The sequence below is a fragment of the Pituophis catenifer genome, unplaced genomic scaffold (assembly GCF_029215685.1).
Source record: "Pituophis catenifer annectens isolate HBS135680 unplaced genomic scaffold, rPitCat1.0.hap2 SCAF_3, whole genome shotgun sequence".
Taxonomy (NCBI): Eukaryota; Metazoa; Chordata; class Lepidosauria; order Squamata; family Colubridae; genus Pituophis; species Pituophis catenifer.
Genome location: NW_027256883.1, coordinates 184,960,964 through 184,980,357, shown reverse-complemented (window position 1 = coordinate 184,980,357; position 19,394 = coordinate 184,960,964). Strand labels below are relative to the sequence as shown.

General features: G+C 39.2%; 1 protein-coding gene across 3 annotated transcripts in view; it reads left to right on the top strand.

Annotated features, from left to right (window-relative positions):
- Nucleotides 1-561: 561 nt before the first annotated feature.
- DLGAP4 (DLG associated protein 4) overlaps nt 562-19,394 on the top strand; it is a 144,340-nt gene continuing 125,507 nt past the window's right edge. For all 3 annotated transcript variants that reach the window (XM_070941691.1, XM_070941693.1, XM_070941692.1), the window contains exon 1: nt 562-1,515. In XM_070941691.1, the coding sequence (XP_070797792.1) occupies nt 562-1,515 (954 nt within the window). The remainder of the gene's footprint in view (nt 1,516-19,394) is intronic.

The window sequence follows — 19,394 nt, the reverse complement described above, 5'->3', positions numbered from 1 at the left end:
CCTTTTGTAAGATTTTATGCACCAATTTTCATGTACAACATGTGAATATTTCATTCCTTTGGTTTCATAACTTTATATATCTTGATGCAAACAGTAAATTTTCATTGTCCCAGTTAATTAGGTAAATTCATATTATATCAGAACAACTGCAAAGATAATAATAAAGGTGGGATAGAAAAAAATATTCAGAATTTTCTAAATGAGGTCAACTTCGTATGCCGGAAATTTTTTTGAGTTGCCCAGGAAATAAAGCAGATACCCTAGTGAGATTTTCAAAGGGGAATGGATTGTCAAATGCAATAACTTAAATCATTGTCCTATTTGAATTGAGGTCTCTTGGTTTCTCGAATGATTATTTCTATCACTCATTTGTAGTTGTGCTTATTAGGGATTTCTGTAGATAGATCCTGAGAACATATTTTTTCCATCTTTTAATCACTCTTTCTGTATCTTTTTTTGGCTGTAGAAAAACTTCCCAGTCAAGCTACAGTGACCAGGAACAGAGTGGATATATCCTCCGTGCCATCTTACAGAAGCAATGCTCTAGGATACCTCAGCACCATGAAGGGGTTAGGAGATAACCGAAGTCGCCATCTATCTGATAACCTGGACTCTCCTCAAGACTCACTCTATGCCACTCAAGATAGGAATCCTTATCTTCTTAGTCCCACAGATTCCTATTCAATGGACCCTCGGTTTTCAACACCCAACTCTCTCCATAGTGACTGCCTCCTTCCACTCAACAACCAGATTTCTAACAGCAGTACATTTCCACGTATTCATTACAACTCTCACTTTGAGGTTCCTGATGAGAACCCCTTTCCAAGTCATGCCCAAGCCACCAAAATTAACAGACTCCCTGCCAACCTACTAGACCAATTTGAAAAACAACTGCCCATCCACAGGGATGGTTTTAGCACCCTCCAGTTCCAGAGAAGTTCAGATGCCAAACACCGGAATGAAAACCCTGGGAGAATACGGCACTTGGTTCATTCAGTCCAAAAACTTTTTGCTAAGTCACAGTCCTTGGAAGGTGCTTCTAAAGGCAGTGTGAATGGCAAGAAAGGCACTGAGGACTCAAAACCAAACCGGAGAAGCAAGAGTAAAGACCGTGCAAAAACCACAGAGACTAAACGCAGGACGAGATCCAACATATCAGGCTGGTGGAGCTCAGATGACAATCTAGACAGTGACACCTGCAACTATCGTAACCCTATGGGCCTCATGACCCTTGGCAGGCAGCCTGATCACAGCCAGCCTAAATACTTTATGCATGCTTACAACACAATCAGTGAACATATGCTGAAATCCTCCAAGAGCAATAATGACCTCAAGATCACCACTTGCACCAACATCCCCATCAACAGTGAGTCAAACTATATCAAAAGAGGGTCCTGGTCCACGCTCACACTCAGCCATGCCCGAGAAATGTGCCAAAAGGCTTCAGCTACCATCGACAGAGCGCTGTTGAAATCTAAATCTTGCCATCAAGATTTAGCGTATCAGTACTTGCAGGTGGGTGCCATGCTTTAGACTTTCTTGAGATCATGTGAATGTTGGATAAAGAACATTTTGATTCAGTTTAGCTAAGGACAGGTCTGCACCATAGCCTAAACCTATTGTTTTGGTTATTTCTTAAGCCAACCTCAGAAAGAACTGTCTAGGTTGCAATGGCTTGGTAAAGTGATTGGGCTGATGCTCAGTCCACACTACAGCCACTGCAAGACCTATTGTCCTTCCCCTATAGGAAGGCTCACTACCTGGCTCCTATATAGGGTGATCTACCAGCACCTGCCTTTTCTTTGGTGGGGAGGGATTGTTCCCTCCTCATTAAACCTATAATCATTAATCCCATTACTTTCCAGATGTTTGCACTACTTATGCATGCCTTTAGTTCCCGCTCTTTCTCCTTAGACCAGTGCGGGCTGGATGCGTCACATGCTGGCCACACCCATGCCTGATATAGCAAAGGGTGAAAAAGTCACGATACATCACGTGACTACGCAAGTTTGACATCCGTGCCTTAGACATTAGCAGCAACTCTTTCTTTTTTTAACCTTATAGTGACATTGTAGCTTTCTTTACTGTGGTCAGGGGGTGGAAAAGCAAAGGGACAATGTTTCACCCAGCCTGAGCAAAAACTAAGAGTCCCCACAGGGACATGTCAAGATTGAATGAGCATGACCTTTTGGAGTTGAGAATAGTTCATTGATTTAACAAACCACTGTTGGATCAATCACAAGATTGTTTTAAAAACAACAACTGCCGATCAGCAGAGAATCTAGCAAGCACCTACAGTGTCTAGGGCAGTGACCAGGCACCGGGCAGGAGGGGAAATGCCAGGCACTGTAGTCAATTGAAACTGGGGCTACTACTAGAGTGAAACAAAGCAGTGGAGATTATCTGCTCTGAAGGGTTAGGTTGGAAAAGAGCAGTTTTGAACTAAAGCTGTAAACATTTGTGTGGGATACATTTGCTGGTTGGGAGAGGAAGCGGGAGGAGGACCTCAGCCATGTCTGCACTCCGGAAGCAATGAATGGTTTCTATTATCAGTGGGCCAAGCAGAAAGTGTGAATCTGCTTTATGAAGTTGGAGTTGGTGTGGTGTATATTTGTAGGATCCCAACTAACTAAATAATTCATTATGTGTACTTCCCAATTCAAGACTTCTTTCTCTGTTCTTACTTAGCTAAAAACAAAGCTTGATAGGAAAATGTCATTAGAGACTAACATATTAAGCATCATGGAGTGGCTTTCTAGTCTGACTTATTGGATGAATATAGCTACTTTTGCTATTATTATTGAACAAATATCTGCATGTTAAACACATGTTGGACAATCCAGTAAAAGTATATAATATATGAAGCTTAATTTGGCTATGTGTCCTGTTTAAAATAATAGAGTAGGTCTGAGACACCGAGTAATTCAAACTCTTTTGACATCAATACTTGTCCCCAGGACTCTGGCTTTGTATTATCCCTGTGATTTACTCTGTCTTATCCTGCTATTTTCTGTACTGCAAAACATCTACTATATCCAGAAAATAGTGAAGAGAATCAGAACAATTCATCACATTGTACTAGGCACAGTTGAACGTCTTGGCTCTCCATACACTTAATCTTTATTCAGGAGTTGGCTTACTCAGCAGCAGGTTCCCAGACAAAACTAGGAAAGATTTGGGGTTTTTTTATTGCAGACAGGAAAAAGAAGTCATTTACACAAAATATTTGCCAGCTGCAGTATACAGATATCAAGGCCTATATAGAGGTCTATCTATCTTTATTAGGTTTCTTTTATTCTCATGTTGGCCATTGTATTGTTATCTTGGAAGACTTCTGATTTACATTGTCTCCTCTGGCCTGAAAATTTCAGGTTCTGGTCTCACCATCTTGATTTCTTCTAGACCTCCTTCCCAACTAGCATACAAAATGTGGGGCAGGAACATAGTCTGCTGTCTCCCAAGAATGGCCAACATCTGGGTGGTCCTTCTAATGAATTGAATATTCCAGACGACTTCTCTTGTGTTGAGATTCCAAAACACATTTCTCTCTCATTCCCTAAATGGCCAGGAAGGCATGGTAGTTTTAGAAAATAATATATTTTCCATTGTCTGGAAATTGCAAGAAAAATGCCAGAAGACTTGATTAGTGCAATTTCAGGAAATGGTCCAAAAATCTAAACATTTCGGCTTCTATGTGTAGAGATCTCATGGAAGAGAGAAATCTGGTAGAAAGCCAAACCTGATAGCCAATAGAAATGGGGGAAGCTGATTATTACAGCAGAGAGTTTTAGGAGCTGCTGGTAGGAAGCATGAGATTGTTAAGGAGCAAGTTGACATCCTGAGAAAAACAAAAAAGCTCTGAAGAATGGATAGGTAAGTAGGCATTTGTGTGGCAAGAGTAGAGGAGATGGTTGGTCCCTGTGGAAGTTTTGTGGCTGAGCCCACACACATAAGTCCTGCTGTTACAGAATACAGATTCAATTAGTTAGGAAAGGATTTTCAAATTGGTCTCTAAGAGTCTCACAGGATAATCCTGTGCCAGAGGAAGAATATCTAACTTCTCCAGGTGCAGAATGAAAGAGAGTTGAAGGGTAAAATCATGCTGGCTTACACAAGAAAGCATCAACCTGTTTGCTTTGTAGTTAGAAACTAAGACATTTGAAAAAAAAGCAACAGAAGTATCAACAGAAGAAGAGCTGATAAAAAAAATCTTGGAATGTGCCAAGATGGATAAACTGACAAAAGAACTTAAAGAAAAAGAGGACACAGAATACTATAGGACTTGGCGCAAATGGTATAAGTGGTTGGGGGGAGGAAAAACGGAGAAGAAAAATGGGGGGGGAGATAGAAATGTTAAAATATAAAGAAAGGATATGTTAAAATATAAAAAATAGGAAATTGATATGAATGAGAGAAATACATTGTATATATTGCAATTAAAATGTTGGGGACAAGTAGTAAATCAGAATAACATAAAGAGAAAGAAGGATAAATTGTGAATAACAAAGAAGACCACCATGCAATAGCTGTAAACAGAGTTTGTTTATAAATATTGTATGTCTTGTATTGTTATATTGTGTTATAAAAATAATTTTAAAAAATTAAGAAAAAGAAAAAGAAAAGAAAAAAAGCACTGCATGAGCTACTCAAAAATCTATAAGTATTCCAAATTCATGTGATCAATTTGGAGCTCTCCTTCAATGATAAGACATGCCAAAAAACTTCTATGTAGGGAAAAGTTCTGATTTAAAAAACATTGTTTCTTTCATTTGGCAGGAATTGCCTGGAAAAGAAAATGCAGAGAAGGATGTTGCCCACATACTCTGGAGTTGTATAGTAAAAGTACATCTCTCAAAGCAAAATTAAAAGAACTAAGGGATAGATAGATCTGAATCTCAGAGAAGCAAACCATTGTATGACATGAATAAAGACTTGCTAGCCATAAGAATCTCACTTTCTTGATAAAATAGGTCAATAGCATGGATAGTTAAACAAAATTAGACATACATACAAAATTAGACATACATCTACTGTAACATTTGGCAAAGCCCAGAAAATGCTATGTATCTCTGATGATACAGTAGAGAATCCAAAGACAGAACGAGTTCTACTTTTAATGGATCCACCTAAATTCCTTTTGCAGAATGCAGTATTCCTAATAGTCAAATTAATGAAAACCAAAACTTTAGTTTAAAATTGAGACTGCAGTAATGAAGGCATTGAAAAACAGTTGGATTTGATCGGTAGGAAAAACAGAATCCTCAAGGTAAATGAACAGATCATCTAGATACATAATCCAAAATTTGTGAAAATATGATTTATAAGTTTTTGAAAGACCAAGGAGCTGTTGCTCAATCAGTAAGGCATTACTTTATGTTCAAGCTTTCCATAACAAAAATCAAAGGTAGTTAAATATATGTGACATTTTTTCATTCAAATCAAATTGTAAGTCCTTCTGAGACCCAGAAATGTGTGCTTCCTGTTTCAAGAATTCACAAATTGGAGGAAAGAGCTAGTGATATCTTATAGTTCATGATCAGATTTCTCAATCTTTGATGTTAAGGGAATCATGGAGAGAAAGAGGGATAGCTAAAGACTTCCTTGCTGATATTCCTTCAGGTAGGTTAGCTCAGTGTTTGACACTGCATAGAGGCATTATGCAGAAATCTGGGCTACAGAAAGATTGATTTTGCAGTCACAGAACAGGTGGGGCAAAGTCTGTACTTTTCCATTTCCAAACACATAAGTATAGTCTGCATATTTAGTTGACAAGTTGTAGGTACATTTGTTGAGGTGTGATAGGTAGCAGTAGTTTGAGACTGAAGGTTGAGAGTCTTGCATGCTAGGGAATCAAAATGCTATTATCCTGCTCCCAAATAATATATAGTTTGTGAACCTGAAGCTAATCTGTTCCCAAAATTGTTAGGAAATCTAGAGGGAGACTAAATAAATAGTTTATACTGATGGTAAGTTGTGCTCTGTGATGAGGGCTGAGTTAAGAGCCAACCATCAGTGTCTCAACCTTGAATAGGGGATCGGATAGACTGAGTGTTCAGAACATGCCTTCATGCAATGGAGGATTCAGTGAAGTTGCCTTTATTTCAGACCTGGGACTGTCTGGGACTATTAAAAGACAGGAATAACTGAATGCCAATACTTACTGTAACTCTGCCTGCCTAGATTTCACATAACTTCTGGTTGCCCCATTCTCTGGGCCCTTTGGTGGCTGAGACCCCATTTCCCAGCAAGCCTGATCTGAGATGTTTGGGACCTCTAGTTAACAAAATGCCTTTTGTTTTCAGAAGTATAACACTTTGTCAATGCTTTGGAAGTTTGTGTATTTGAGGGAGGAGAGTTCTAACAGGACACACACCTGCAAATTAGCCACAGTATCAACATAGCCTTGTGTGCATTGGCACTTTTCTCAGATAGGTCATGCAGCTCTGCTAACAACCAGCTACATAGATTCAACTTTCAAAGTCTCTGATATGAAGCGGGAGGAGGGATGAAAGAGAGTAGCAGTGTCTTTCTTTCCTACTGATGCTCTGGCACAATTCCTTGCGTCTTCCAACTAAGCAGATATTAATTAATGCAGACATAGTCTCTGGGGTGCCCTTATGAATGAGTTTGTTTCACGTTTCATTTGATAGACCCTTCTTGAACTGGTCAATTAGCCTGAGCTAACAGTGAAACTCAGCAGCATCCTTTTCTACAAATTGCTTACCCTGTCAGAAATGACAGATTTCATGATTGGTAGTCACTTGTTTCATCGGTCATCTAAGTCCTCAGACATGCCAAAAAAACCTGTAGTAATCTAAGTCTAGATTGTTCTAAATGGGAGGGGGGGCAGTTGTCTATTTAATAATTCTCTCTGTCATTGGGCTAATTATAAACTCTATATTGGGTTTTGTTGGTGCAAAGTCATCTGGTATCAAGTATTGTACATACTGATTAAAGAAGACAGTAAATATGATTGGATGGGCATAATCTTTATTAGGCGATGAGAAATAGTTCCAGCAGTTTACTGCAGTGTCTTAGGCCAAGTTTGGTATGGGAATTGCAGGTTGTGATACATTCTGTCCCAAATGCTGCACTAGCTAGTTCATCATCTAGATTAACTGCATGGTTCTTGATTCAATGTAACAAGGTATTAGGAACTTGTTCAGTGATTAGCAGAAATGCAATAGGATATGCAGCTATAATTTAATCTGAAGTGTATAGTAAGGGGAGTAGGAGTAGATAAATCTAATTGGCAGGTTTTACATCAGGCACAGCTGAATATCTGAATCCTGTAAAAATGTAACTCTCCAAAAAGTAACCCTATGCTTACTTGGAGGCTCACAGGTACAACTAGCCAAGATTGTCTTTTCATTGTAAACAAAATGACACAAACAAAACAAAAATTGTAAACAAAAATGAAATTATATGAATTTCATATGAATATGAAAAATGAATTTATATAATTATTTTTTTTTTAAATGGCCTACTATAATACACAGAAATCAAGGCCTATATGCATATACACAGTAGCTTTGTGCTTCAGGTTTTAAATTCAGTGGTTTTTGTTCCCGCCATTTTAAGTCACTGGAGACTTGGTCTGTACTTTACATGGCCTTAGGCAACATCAGCCTTGTGTTGTCATAGCAGATTTGTTGGGGACAACTGTCCCGTGGCTGACCCACCTATTGAAACTTAATATGGGCTTCAAGCAAATGTTCAGAAACTCTTACATAATGAAAGAGGATAGAAGTACCCTAGGTCCTGGGAAAGAAGACAGTATTAAGAAGAGATTCAGGATGACTCCTTCCTGATTAAGAGGATTATAAAATGGAGGGGAGGAGAAGCACAACCAAGCTTGCAAAATTCTGTTATTATAGATTATCTCAATAAAATATACAGATACTTCGTGTGACCTCTGTTTCCTGATCTGGTCTACTTTGAAGGGCTGATGCCACCATCATTCCTTACTTTGATAGTTTTATTAGTTCAGTAAGAATTGTCTTCTGATAAGCTTAACTTAGCAGGCACTTAAGGGACATGGTGGCTCAGTGGCTAAGAAGCTGAGCTCATCAATCAAAAGGTTGGCAGTTCAACAGTTCAAATCCCTAGTGCCATGTAACGGGGTGAGCTCCCATTATTTGTCCCAGCTTCTGCCAACCTAGCAGTTCAAACGCATGTAAAAAAATGCAAGTAGAAAAATAGGGACCACCTTTGGTTGGAAGGTAATAGCATTCGGTGTGCCTTTGGCGTTTAGTCATGCCGGCCACATGACCACGGAAATGTCTTCGGACAGCGCTGGCTCTTCGGCTTTGAAACGGAGATGAGCACCGCCCCCTAGAGTTGGGAATGACTAGCACATATGTGCAAGGGGAACCTTTACCTTTACCTTTACCTTTTAAGCTTAACTAGTGTGGAAGAACTCTAAATATAGAATGTAGCATTTCCAAACTATTTTTGTCATTTTTGGTAAAGCATAATATCTCAAAGCCAGCCTCTAAATTCAGTTAGGTGCTGAGGACTATATTTGGGAGAATGCATTGATTTCAATCTTATATTTTGTGGTGATGGATTTGTTGGAAGAGTTGATGAGGCCAAAAGGAAAAATTGATTAGGGCCAAAATAAGAATCAAATAAGTGGTGGGCAGAGTAATTAAGATTCCCAAAATCCCAAATATTAATTTTCTATCTTAATTTTAATAATTTTAATTTGATTAAGCCATACTCTTAAGGAATTACAAAGGGGAAAAAATCAAAACTGGCAAGGCAAGTTACTGTATATAAGCAAGGAGCAAACCTCACACTTACTCACACTGATGATGTTATCTAGTTGGGTAATGAAATGTGATGAGAGAAAAACTCTTAGGGCTCATAAATGCGAAACTCTAAGGAAATTTTTGCTAAATGTCTGTTACTATGTCATTATCATGATAGAAAGCTGAAACAATGCAAGCTCTATTTCTGGATGGAAATTATTGCCATTTTCTATACAGCTGAAAACATGAACATTAAAATATTTTCCAATAAATTATTAGCTCTGCAAAGGCATGAAATTATCATTATAGAGTTTCCAAACCCTGGTTCGACAAAGAATGTGACTCAGGTCGGACTGGGATAGTTTCTGCCTATAGAATTATGAGTCACTATCACAACTATAATTGTTGGTTCTTCTGTTCATTGAAAAATGTGTACAGGTGTCTCCTGAAAAGGAAAAAGCAAAGCTATTTCTTAGTGAACTGGAATGATTCCAACAGTTAACAATAAATATCATAGTTTGTTTTGGTATCAAGTATCCCATGCAGCTGTCAGCCCTTGTTTCAACTCTAATAATCCAGTTCCACCTGAGACCTGGCAACCTACTACTATGACCTATTTCATACATTACTCAGCACAGACAAGCTCAGCTTCCCAATTTCTGACACTCCTTGTCAAAGTGACCTGTTTCAGATTCAGAAATCCTTAAACTGAACTTCTAGCTGAAGAATGGTAAAATGATAGGACGGAATTCCTCTAGAATTCTTGAAAATAGATTCAAATTTGTGTTCCCCTAAACAAACTTAGAGACACTGTGGCTAAGTGGTTAAGACGCTGAGATCGAAAGGTCGGCAGTTCAGCGGTTTGAATCCTTAGTGGCGTGTAACGGGGTGAGCTCCCATTACTTGTCCCAGCTTCTGCCAACCTAGCAGTTTGAAAGCACGTAAAAAATGCAAGTAGAAAAATAGGGACCACTTTGGTGGGAAGGTAACAGCATTCCATGCGCCTTCGGCGTTTAGTCATGCCAGCCACATGACCACAGAGACATCTTCGGACAGCTCTGGCTCTTCAGCTTTGAAACAGAGATGAGCACCACTCCCTAGAGTTGGGAACAACTAGCACATATTTGTGAGGGGAACCTTTACCTTTTTATACTAACTTATTTACTATAATCAGCAACTCCTTACTGCTACTTAAAAACTGAAACTTCATACTTCCAATTTTTAAGATGGTAAGAATAATCTGCTAATTATTGTCTAATTAGCCTGCTATGTATAATTAGCTAATTCTATGCAAAACATCTTCATTAAGACATTCCCCATTTAGTAACCACAATTGTAACCAGCAACTCATTTGTTAAGCAGAATTGTCGCTAAGTGAACCTGCAGCTTTGCTTACAATCTTACTTCAGCTTTCCTGTACTTTATAAACCTGCAAAGATCATAAATGCAAGAATTGGACATAAAGTTACTGTTTCGTCACCGAATTCAAACCATCGCTAAAAAGACAATTGCTTATCAAGGTTTACTTCTACAGGTAGTCCTTAACTTATGATCACAATTGAGCCGACAGTTTCTGTTATTAAGAGAGAAATTTGTTAAATGAGTTTTGTCCCATTTTATGACCTTTCTTGTCACAGTTGTTAAGTGAATCACTGAAGCTGATAAGTTAGTAACCCAGTTGTTAAATGAATCTGGCTTCCCCATTGACTTTGCTTGTCAGAAGGTCGCAAAAGGGGATCACATGACCTTGGGACACAGCAATGGTCATAAGTATAAATCAGTTGCCAAGCATCTAAATTTGGATCATATGATCATAGGGATGCTACAAAGGTCATAACCATGAAAAACAGTCATAAGTCACATTTTTAATGCTGTCGTAACTTTGAATGGTCACTAAATGAACTATTGTAAGTTCAGGACTACCTGTACAAACTTGCTGACTGAATGATCTAGAACAGAGGTGTCAAACATTGTAAGCCGCCCTCCGGAGAAGGGCGGCATATAAATCAAAATTAAAAAAAAAAAACTCGATTTCATTGAGGGCCACATCAGGGTTGTGTTTTACCTCGGGGGGCTGTGGGGTGGTGGCCAAGAGGTGTGGCCAGCTCACCATCACTCATTGAGGCTCCGTTTTTGGCCACGACAGCTTCCTGCAACCCAATGCCAGCAAAAATGGAGCGCTGGAAGCCATGTGTGACTCACCCAGGTTCTGTTTTCAGCCATGATGGCCTCCTGCAGCCTTCTGCCAGCAAAAACGGAGCTCAGGGAGGCCTAAAGTTTGACACCCCTGATGTAGAATAGTCTAACTACATCACAAGCAGGTTTCAGACCAAGTTGATCAACTATTTTAGTGTACAAACTTATACTATCTGGTTAAGAAATATTGAACTATCCCATAAAGGTCCTTTAGTTCTACCTTTATTGACAGCTTTAGGACAGCTTTTGGCTCAGTTCTTTGGAAGAATTTCTTGGAAGAAACTTTGGCTGAAGTCAATGGTTTCTTCTATTGAACTATCACCTTCTCAGATTGATAATGCTGTGTAAATACCTTTGCACAGATCAGATATAAAAGAAATAGGAAACTAATTGTCTCCATTCCCATGCATTCTGGCTCCCCTAGTTTTTAATATCTATATTAACATCATTTTGGCCCTTGCTAAGTCTTAATTCCATCCTCCAGTCCATCTAACCAATCCATTTCTATTCTATTTTATAAAGAAACACCACCATTTTATCTTTATCTCAAGTTGGCCTTTGAAAATATCTAGGAGCAGTTGTGTCCTTTTATTTAAAAAAAAACCACCTAAAAATTAATTATGCTAAAACAATTATTCCGTTCTCACAAAAAAAAAAAAAAAAAAGCATTTTAACCTTTCCTTTAATTGAAAAATCCACGATAAACCTATTGTGCAAGTCAAAGACTTTAAAAATTTAGGTATTCATTTCCAACCCTCTACCTCCTGGAGTCATCAAATAAGCAAGCTGTCATTTAAAGAACAAAAAGCATCCAATAAGATTATCGGATTTGAATGCCAAGGACATAACTATATGTCTGCAGCAATCAAATTATTTAAAGCAAATATACTAAGTTTGCTGCTATGCAGTGTGCAACCCTGTACATACAAGGACTTTTCTGCATCAGAAGTAACTCATGCTAAACTCTTTAAGACCCTTGTCTATGACCTTTGATCAGCTGAGACGCACACTCAGCTGCAACTTGGATGCATCTCTTTGAGAATCCCTAAGTCTTTGCCAACTAAAATTCTGGCTACAACAAAAAGTCTAGGGTGAATCCCAGGATATGCTCCTCCTTAAAACCCCAAATCGATGTGAATTTGTCTTATTGTGGGCCTAGCTGTATGTTCTATGAGTCCAGATGAAGCTTTGGCAGAACTTAAGCAGCTAGTCCAAAAAGATAAATTAAAAAAATTACATATGTGCTATCATATCAACTGGTCCAGAACGTAGCCGCACGGGTGATTATGGGCGCAGCTCATTACGCCCATGTAACACCTCTCCTACGCGAGCTGCACTGGCTCCCGGTGGTCTTTCGGGTGCGATTCAAGGTGTTAGTTATCACCTTTAAAGCGCTCCATGGCTTAGGACCTGGGTACCTACGAGACCGTCTTTTGCTACCAATAGCCTCCCACCGACCAGTTCGTTCTCACAGGGAGAGACTACTCAGGGTACCGTCAGTCAAATTATGTCGACTGGCGACTCCCAGGGGGAGGGCCTTCTCTGTGGGGGCTCCAACCCTTTGGAATGAACTGCCCCCGGAGATACGGAATATCCCTGATCTCCGTGCTTTCTACCGTGCCCTCAAGACCCTGATGTTCCAACAGGCAGGGCTAAACTTATGAACATGTGAATGATTTTTTAAATGTTATCTAATTCTGGGTTTTATTTAATTGACCAAACTAAGTAATAATTTTAATTAGCAATTTTATGATGTTTGTGTGTCTATATTTTTCTTGACTGTACACTGCCTTGAGTCCTACGGGAGAAAGGCGGTATAGAAATATAATAAATAAATAAATAAATAAATAAATAAATAAATAAATAAATAAATAAATAAATAAATAAATAAATAATAAAATAAGCTTTCAGGTGCTCCTTTCCACATATCTAAATATTTTTATCATCTCATACCATATATAAGAACTTCTATTGCCTTGAATCAGTTTTTACCTCCCAGCAACTGCCTGGAGTAAATCTCTGCAATTGTTTGACAAGGGTCCCCCCTCCACATTGCCTTTTTTCCTAGGGATGAGAGAGAAAGTGACTGGCCCAAGGTCACACAACTGGCTAAATGCCTAAAGTAGGTCTCGAATTCGGTGTCTCCTAATTTCTAGCCTGATCCTTAACCACTATATACTAAATTGGGACTCTCCAGTGTAAGGATATTTACACTGGTGAAATCTGATGACTTGCTTTCAATGAGTATTACAAATAGATATCGTAACATTCCTTACCAGAATTGCCTTTGCAGGTGCTCAGATAACAGGATAGATTGTTAATAGATTGTCCCCTGTATCACACCTGGTACCTTGGTCTCATTGAACTATTTTCTTTTCTATTACATTCAGTGAGTATAGATCAGCTGCTACAAGATCAATTTGCTGAAACATCTAAGAAGGTCACAAAATTCTTAGCTGTAGCTATGTCCGTTAGAAATCACTGCTCTACAACTAGCTAATGCAAGGATTTTGCTTTTCAGTCCATTTCTTTTACAGGTAGTTGCTGACTACCTTGTTCAAATCTCTTCCACAAATCGAAATGTGGAACTTTGACACCTTCCACAATATTTATTTATTTATTTATTTATTTTTCATATTTGTATACTGCCCTACTCCCGAAGGACTCAGGGCGGTGAACAGCCATAATAAATACAAATACATATAGAAGTTAAAAACTATAAAGAAACAGATTAAGTAATTTAGGCTCAAAGATTAAAAACATCCAAATTTATCTAAAGAGGTTTAAAACCCAATTTAAAAGCCAGTTTAAAAGCCAATTAAAAAGGGAGAGTTAGGCCAGACCAGCTTGTTGGAATAGAAATGTTTTCAGGGCACGGCGGAATATGCGCAAGTCTTGGATGTTTCGTAACTCCGGGGGAAGCCTGTTCCAGATGGTAGGTGCCCCCACAGAAAAGGCTCTCCCCCTGGGGGCCGTTAGTCGACATTGTTTGGCCGACGGCACCCTGAGGAGTCCCTCTCTATGGGAGCGAACTGGTCGGTGAGAGGCTATTGGTGGCAGGAGGCGGTCTCGTAAGTACCCTGGTCCTGAGCCATGGAGCGCTCTAAAGATAGTAACCAAAACCTTGAAGCGCACCCGGAAGACCACTGGGAGCCAGTGCAGCTCGCACAGGAGGGGGGTTACATGAGAGCGCCACATTGCTCCCATTACCACCCGCGCGGCCGCATTCTGGACCAGTTGGAGCCTTTGGGTGCTTCTCAAGGGGAGCCCCATGTAGAGAGCATTACAATAATCCAGGCGTGAGGTGACAAGGGCATGAGTGACCGTGCGTAACGAGTCCCGATCCAGAAAGGGATGCAACTGGCGAATCAGGCGAACCTGATAAAAAGTCCTCCTGGCTACGGCCGTCATATGCTCTTCAAAAGACAGCCGTGAGTCCAGGAGGATGCCCAAGTTGTGAACCCTATCTGTGGGGGCCAACGACTCGCCCCCAATAGTCAGAGATGGCGCCAACTGACTATATCGGGACGACGGAAACCACAGCCACTCGGTCTTGGATGGGTTGAGTCTGAGTTTGTTCCTCCCCATCCAGATCCGTACGGCCTCCAGGCACCGGGACATCACCTCGAGGGCATCATTGGGGTGGTCTGGGGTGGAGATGTACAGCTGGGTGTCATCAGCGTACTGATGGTACTTCACCCCAAAACCACGGATGATCTCACCCAGCGGCTTCACATAAATGTTGAATAGAAGGGGCGAGAGGACCGATCCTTGTGGCACCCCACATATAAGGGGCCTCGGGGTCGACCTCTGCCCCCCTGTCAACACAGACTGCGACCGGTCAGAGAGAAAGGAGGAGAACCACTGTAGAACAGTGCCCCCCACCCCCAACCCTTCCAACCGGTGCAGCATGATATCATGATCGATGGTATCAAAAGCCGCTGAGAGGTCTAGTAGGACCAGGACAGAGGAGCAACCCCTGTCCCGAGCCCTCCAGAGATCATCAACCAATGCGACCAATGCTGTCTCTGTGCTGTACCCAGGCCTGAATCCCAACTGGAACGGATCTAGATAATTCGATTCATCCAGGTACTGAGGCAGTTGTCGTGCAACCACACTCTCAACAACCTTTGCAACAAAGCAAAGGTTGGAGACAGGATGATAATTTGCTAATACAGCTGGATCCAGGGAGGGCTTCTTGAGGAGGGGCCTCACCACCGCCTCTTTCAAGATGGTGGGAAAGACACCCTCACTCAAAGAAGCATTTATAATCTCCTGGAGCCAGCCTCGCGTCACCTCCCGGGAGGCCAGTACCAACCAGGATGGACACAGGTCCAATAAACATATTCTTTACTCTCTGAGAAATTAGATTTATCCCACTATGTTGCCTTTTGTTGTGCATTAACATAGCTGCATATATTTTCTTTTATTTTAATTACTGCACAGTTTTAAATTTTTGTTTTTATTCTTTTGGTCTATCGGCATTTATTAAACAAATATTAAAAGCTGAACTTGATCTGGGGGGGGAGATTTTATTGTTTTTTTTCCCTCTGTCAGTTATCTATACCTCTTTACACAAAAGGTCAGGGACAAGTTGAAAATTACTTTTAAGAATAGCTCCATTAACTAAGTGTTCAATTTTCTTTTACTGGAATATTTCAGAGTTTGAAATATATTAAATAGAACTATGTAAATAGGACAAGGAATAGAGTACTATGGTATACTTATATAACTAGTTAACAATCATCCAAGGCCTTTTTCTACCTAATATGTTGGAAAGACTCTATTTATGTCCCTTGTGAACCCTTGTGAGATTTTGTCTCAAGCAACATATGCTTTTTACCAAGGTTTTGTTCTTTATCCACAAAAAATGTGGTTATTAAGACTTTTGAAAAGCGAAATAACTTTAAAAAGGAAAAAAAAAACCCTTTTCATTTTATAAAAACCCTGCTTTTATATATACCACAAGAAATTATCCTTTGTCCCAAACTGGAAAGGTATATAATTTCCTTTTTATTTTATTTTTCTTAAAACACTGGGTATGTAAAAGGAGTAAAAAGAACAGAGATTATTAGACTAAATAGTTTGAAAAGCCTACTGTACTGTAGTGTAGCAAAAGTTGCAATATTGTCTTTTGAAAAGTAGAAAGATATATAGAGTGGTGAGGTCCTGTGGCCTGCTTTACTGGAAGCAGATAGCTTTATCTAGCCCAAGTCTCCTTAGATTGAAGAAAAATAAAGGAGAAGACCTTGAGCTGTCCATCATGAGCAGCGGACCTAAAGACCTCTTGCTTAGAAACTTCTTCACTTTGAATCCTATTGTACTTCCATTTCTATTATGAAAAAGCATTCTTTGTATCTATACATATCCATTCTATGGCAATTGTATTGTTTTGTGCCGCCCCCCTTTCCCTCAAAGCAATGCAAACCACTGTAATAGAAATCATCTATAAGAAGAATCTGTTGAAGACTTCTGTTCAGATTTCAGATCAATAAACTGTACCTGCTAAGAGGTGGAAATGGTTGGGTTAACACCACTAATATAGTAAGTCAATTATAATACCAACTCCATAATAGAGTTTGTCTGATTAGTGTGTTGTTTAAATGGTTTAGCATGTTGTAGAAATTCAGCTATCATGTTTTATACATCATTATTTATAAGTAAGATAAAGTGAAACTAGTCAGTTGTAGCTTAATCAAGAAGCCATAGTAATCAAAGCATGGTTTAGCATAATATGTGAGCCTAGTCAATAATGTTAACCTGAGAAATTTGTGGAATTACCAGTTCTGAGTTGCACAAATCTAGACAACTAGATGGTAGCAAACATTAGAGTTTCCTTTATCTCTTTGCTGCCATCTCATGGTTTGTCTGGAGTTTTGCAAGACAGATCTGGTTGCCTAGAACTTAGAAGCATAGGAAGTTGTTTTATACAAAGCCACACTACTTATCCATTTCAAGATCATTTCATCTGACTGGCAGCCACTTTCTGGGATCCCAAGCAGAGATACTTCCTATCACAAACTACTTGATCCATTTTTTAATAAGAAAAGTCAGGATTATCTGAGCTCTTAGTTAATAATCTACTGTAAAGTATATTAAGATAATACATAAGCCCTTTGAAAACTAAAATTCTTTAATGATGATGATTTTTTTTCTTTGAAAAATGCAGATGGCCTTGGAGATAAAACCATTGTAGTGTTTATATGGAAAATTTATATACAAATCTAATTACATATTCAAGGGCATCTCACAGGAAAGTAACAGATAAGCAATACATTTAGACTAATTGTCAAATAATGGAGAGAGGAATGAATACATCTTTGGGAGTCATTTTTAAACTACTTTGATATCTTTCTGTATTATCAGCCAGGTGCAGAATGCAAACTGCAATGTTTCAATTCAAAGAAATAAACTTACTGTTTTGTTCCTGTGTAAGGAAACCTTTTCTTAATTTCATTTACAGGAAATAGGGTGGGGGAGAACATGGTACGTTTAGGAATACCTGTTTTCCCCATTAATCTTCCCTGCAAAGTTACTTATTCGATGAATAAAAAATAGGCAGAGCAAATAGAAATTTGGTAGGACAACTGGAATTGGAGATTAAGAGCCATTAAGTAAACCCATGATTTGCTAGTAAACACCAGGTTTTGGTAAAAACATGATAAATCTCAGTCATGTGACCATGGACTGCTGCAAACAGTGGCAAATGTAGGCTGGTTGCTGAGTGGCCAAAATGTGGTCACATGACTATGGGAGGGACAACCATCAGAACTTTAGAATCAGCTCCTAGGTATCTTTTAGGGGTCTTATCACAACTTTGAATAGTGACTAAGCAGCTGATTGTAAGTCAAGGATTACCTGTATATTCCAGAACTTCAGAATTGATTTCAGAGTTTCATAGTTGATATTTCTGGATTCCTAGATGGAGAACAATTTGCATAAGACTCACAGATAAGTAATGAGATTGTATAGGTGTCAGCTTCGAACTGAACCTGGCCGCAGCCATTTTTCTGTTCCTCAGTTGCCACATAGAGGGGGAAGTGGGAGGAAAGAGGTTGAAATGCATTACTAGACACAACAAAGAACTTTCTCATGAAAACCAAGGTCATCTCAAGAAAAGAAAACCAAGGCAACAGATAAGGTTGGGGAAGGAGTGCCTGAAGAGCTTGCCAATTAAACCAATTGGCCAACGTGACCTATGACATTTGGGGAATGGGGTTATTTCCTAGTTTAATTATACTGAAACCATGGGAAAGATTTAGATTGAAGCTCCATTGAAGCTGTGCCGATATGATGTACTCATTAAAGAAGACCTTTGAGAAGGAGCCAAGTCTCAGAGTTCTGATTTGCTTGAGTTTGTTAGTCGTTGCTTTGACAATAGGCTTTACAACAGGAAGAATTCCTGCCCTGCCCTGAAGAATAGGAAATAATTGTTTGATGTTATTGATTAATGGGCAGGATAGATTATACAAAGAACAGTGTTATGCTGTAAGTTTACACAACGAGAGAGAGGCTAAAATATAATTATACATAAAACTGCTATGAAGAATATCGGGAGCCACGTTTTGTACATATTTTCTTTCTTTTCTTATTTGTCTTGCAGTTTTCGTCTAATTACTTTCTCTTATTTTGTATTAGTTTGAATTAGTTTTTAATCTTCTTTTTAAAAAGTTTTGATGAAAATCATATAAAAACAAAGAATAGGAAGTGACAAGTGGTGGTAATTGGAGACTTCCTACTGGCAGCAATCTGTCAGCCAGACAAGCTATCAACAGAAGTGTGGTGCTTCCCTGGGGCACCGATTCTTCTTAGGATAAAATGGAAAGACTCTTAAAACTCTTTTAAACCCACTGACAAAGATCCATTTCTACTGATCTACATGGGAACAAATGACAATGCCAAACATAGCCTTGAAGACACTGCAAGAGGTTACAAAATGCCAGGAAGGAGGATGAAGGAGCTGTGAGCACAGGTGGTATATTCATCACTCAAGGCTCAGGAAGAGAATAAAAATTATTAGAAGTGAACAGGTGGCCATACAGATGGTGCCAATGGGACTGGTTTTAATCCTTGATAATGGGTACATTTCAGAGGTAAGCAACTCATTGTAAGAAAATGTGGTAACCCTCAAGAGAACCAGAAATAATGTGGCCTGGAGTTCTTTAAACTGAATCCAGCTGGGGAGAGAGAAGACAATCTAGAAAACTGCATGATCCCCCATACTGAGAGTAAAAGAATATGCAAGATTGGATGCCCCCAATGATGTATATAGAAATACATGGTGGAATAGGTTAATATATATGACCCAAGGACTTCAATATCATTATGAAATCCACAACATGGACAAGAAACAGGAAATCCTAATGGAAAAAAGTTATTATGGCTTATTAGATATTAACAAAGCCCAGTGGGATAACACTCATGAATGGAAAACAAGGACTGAAG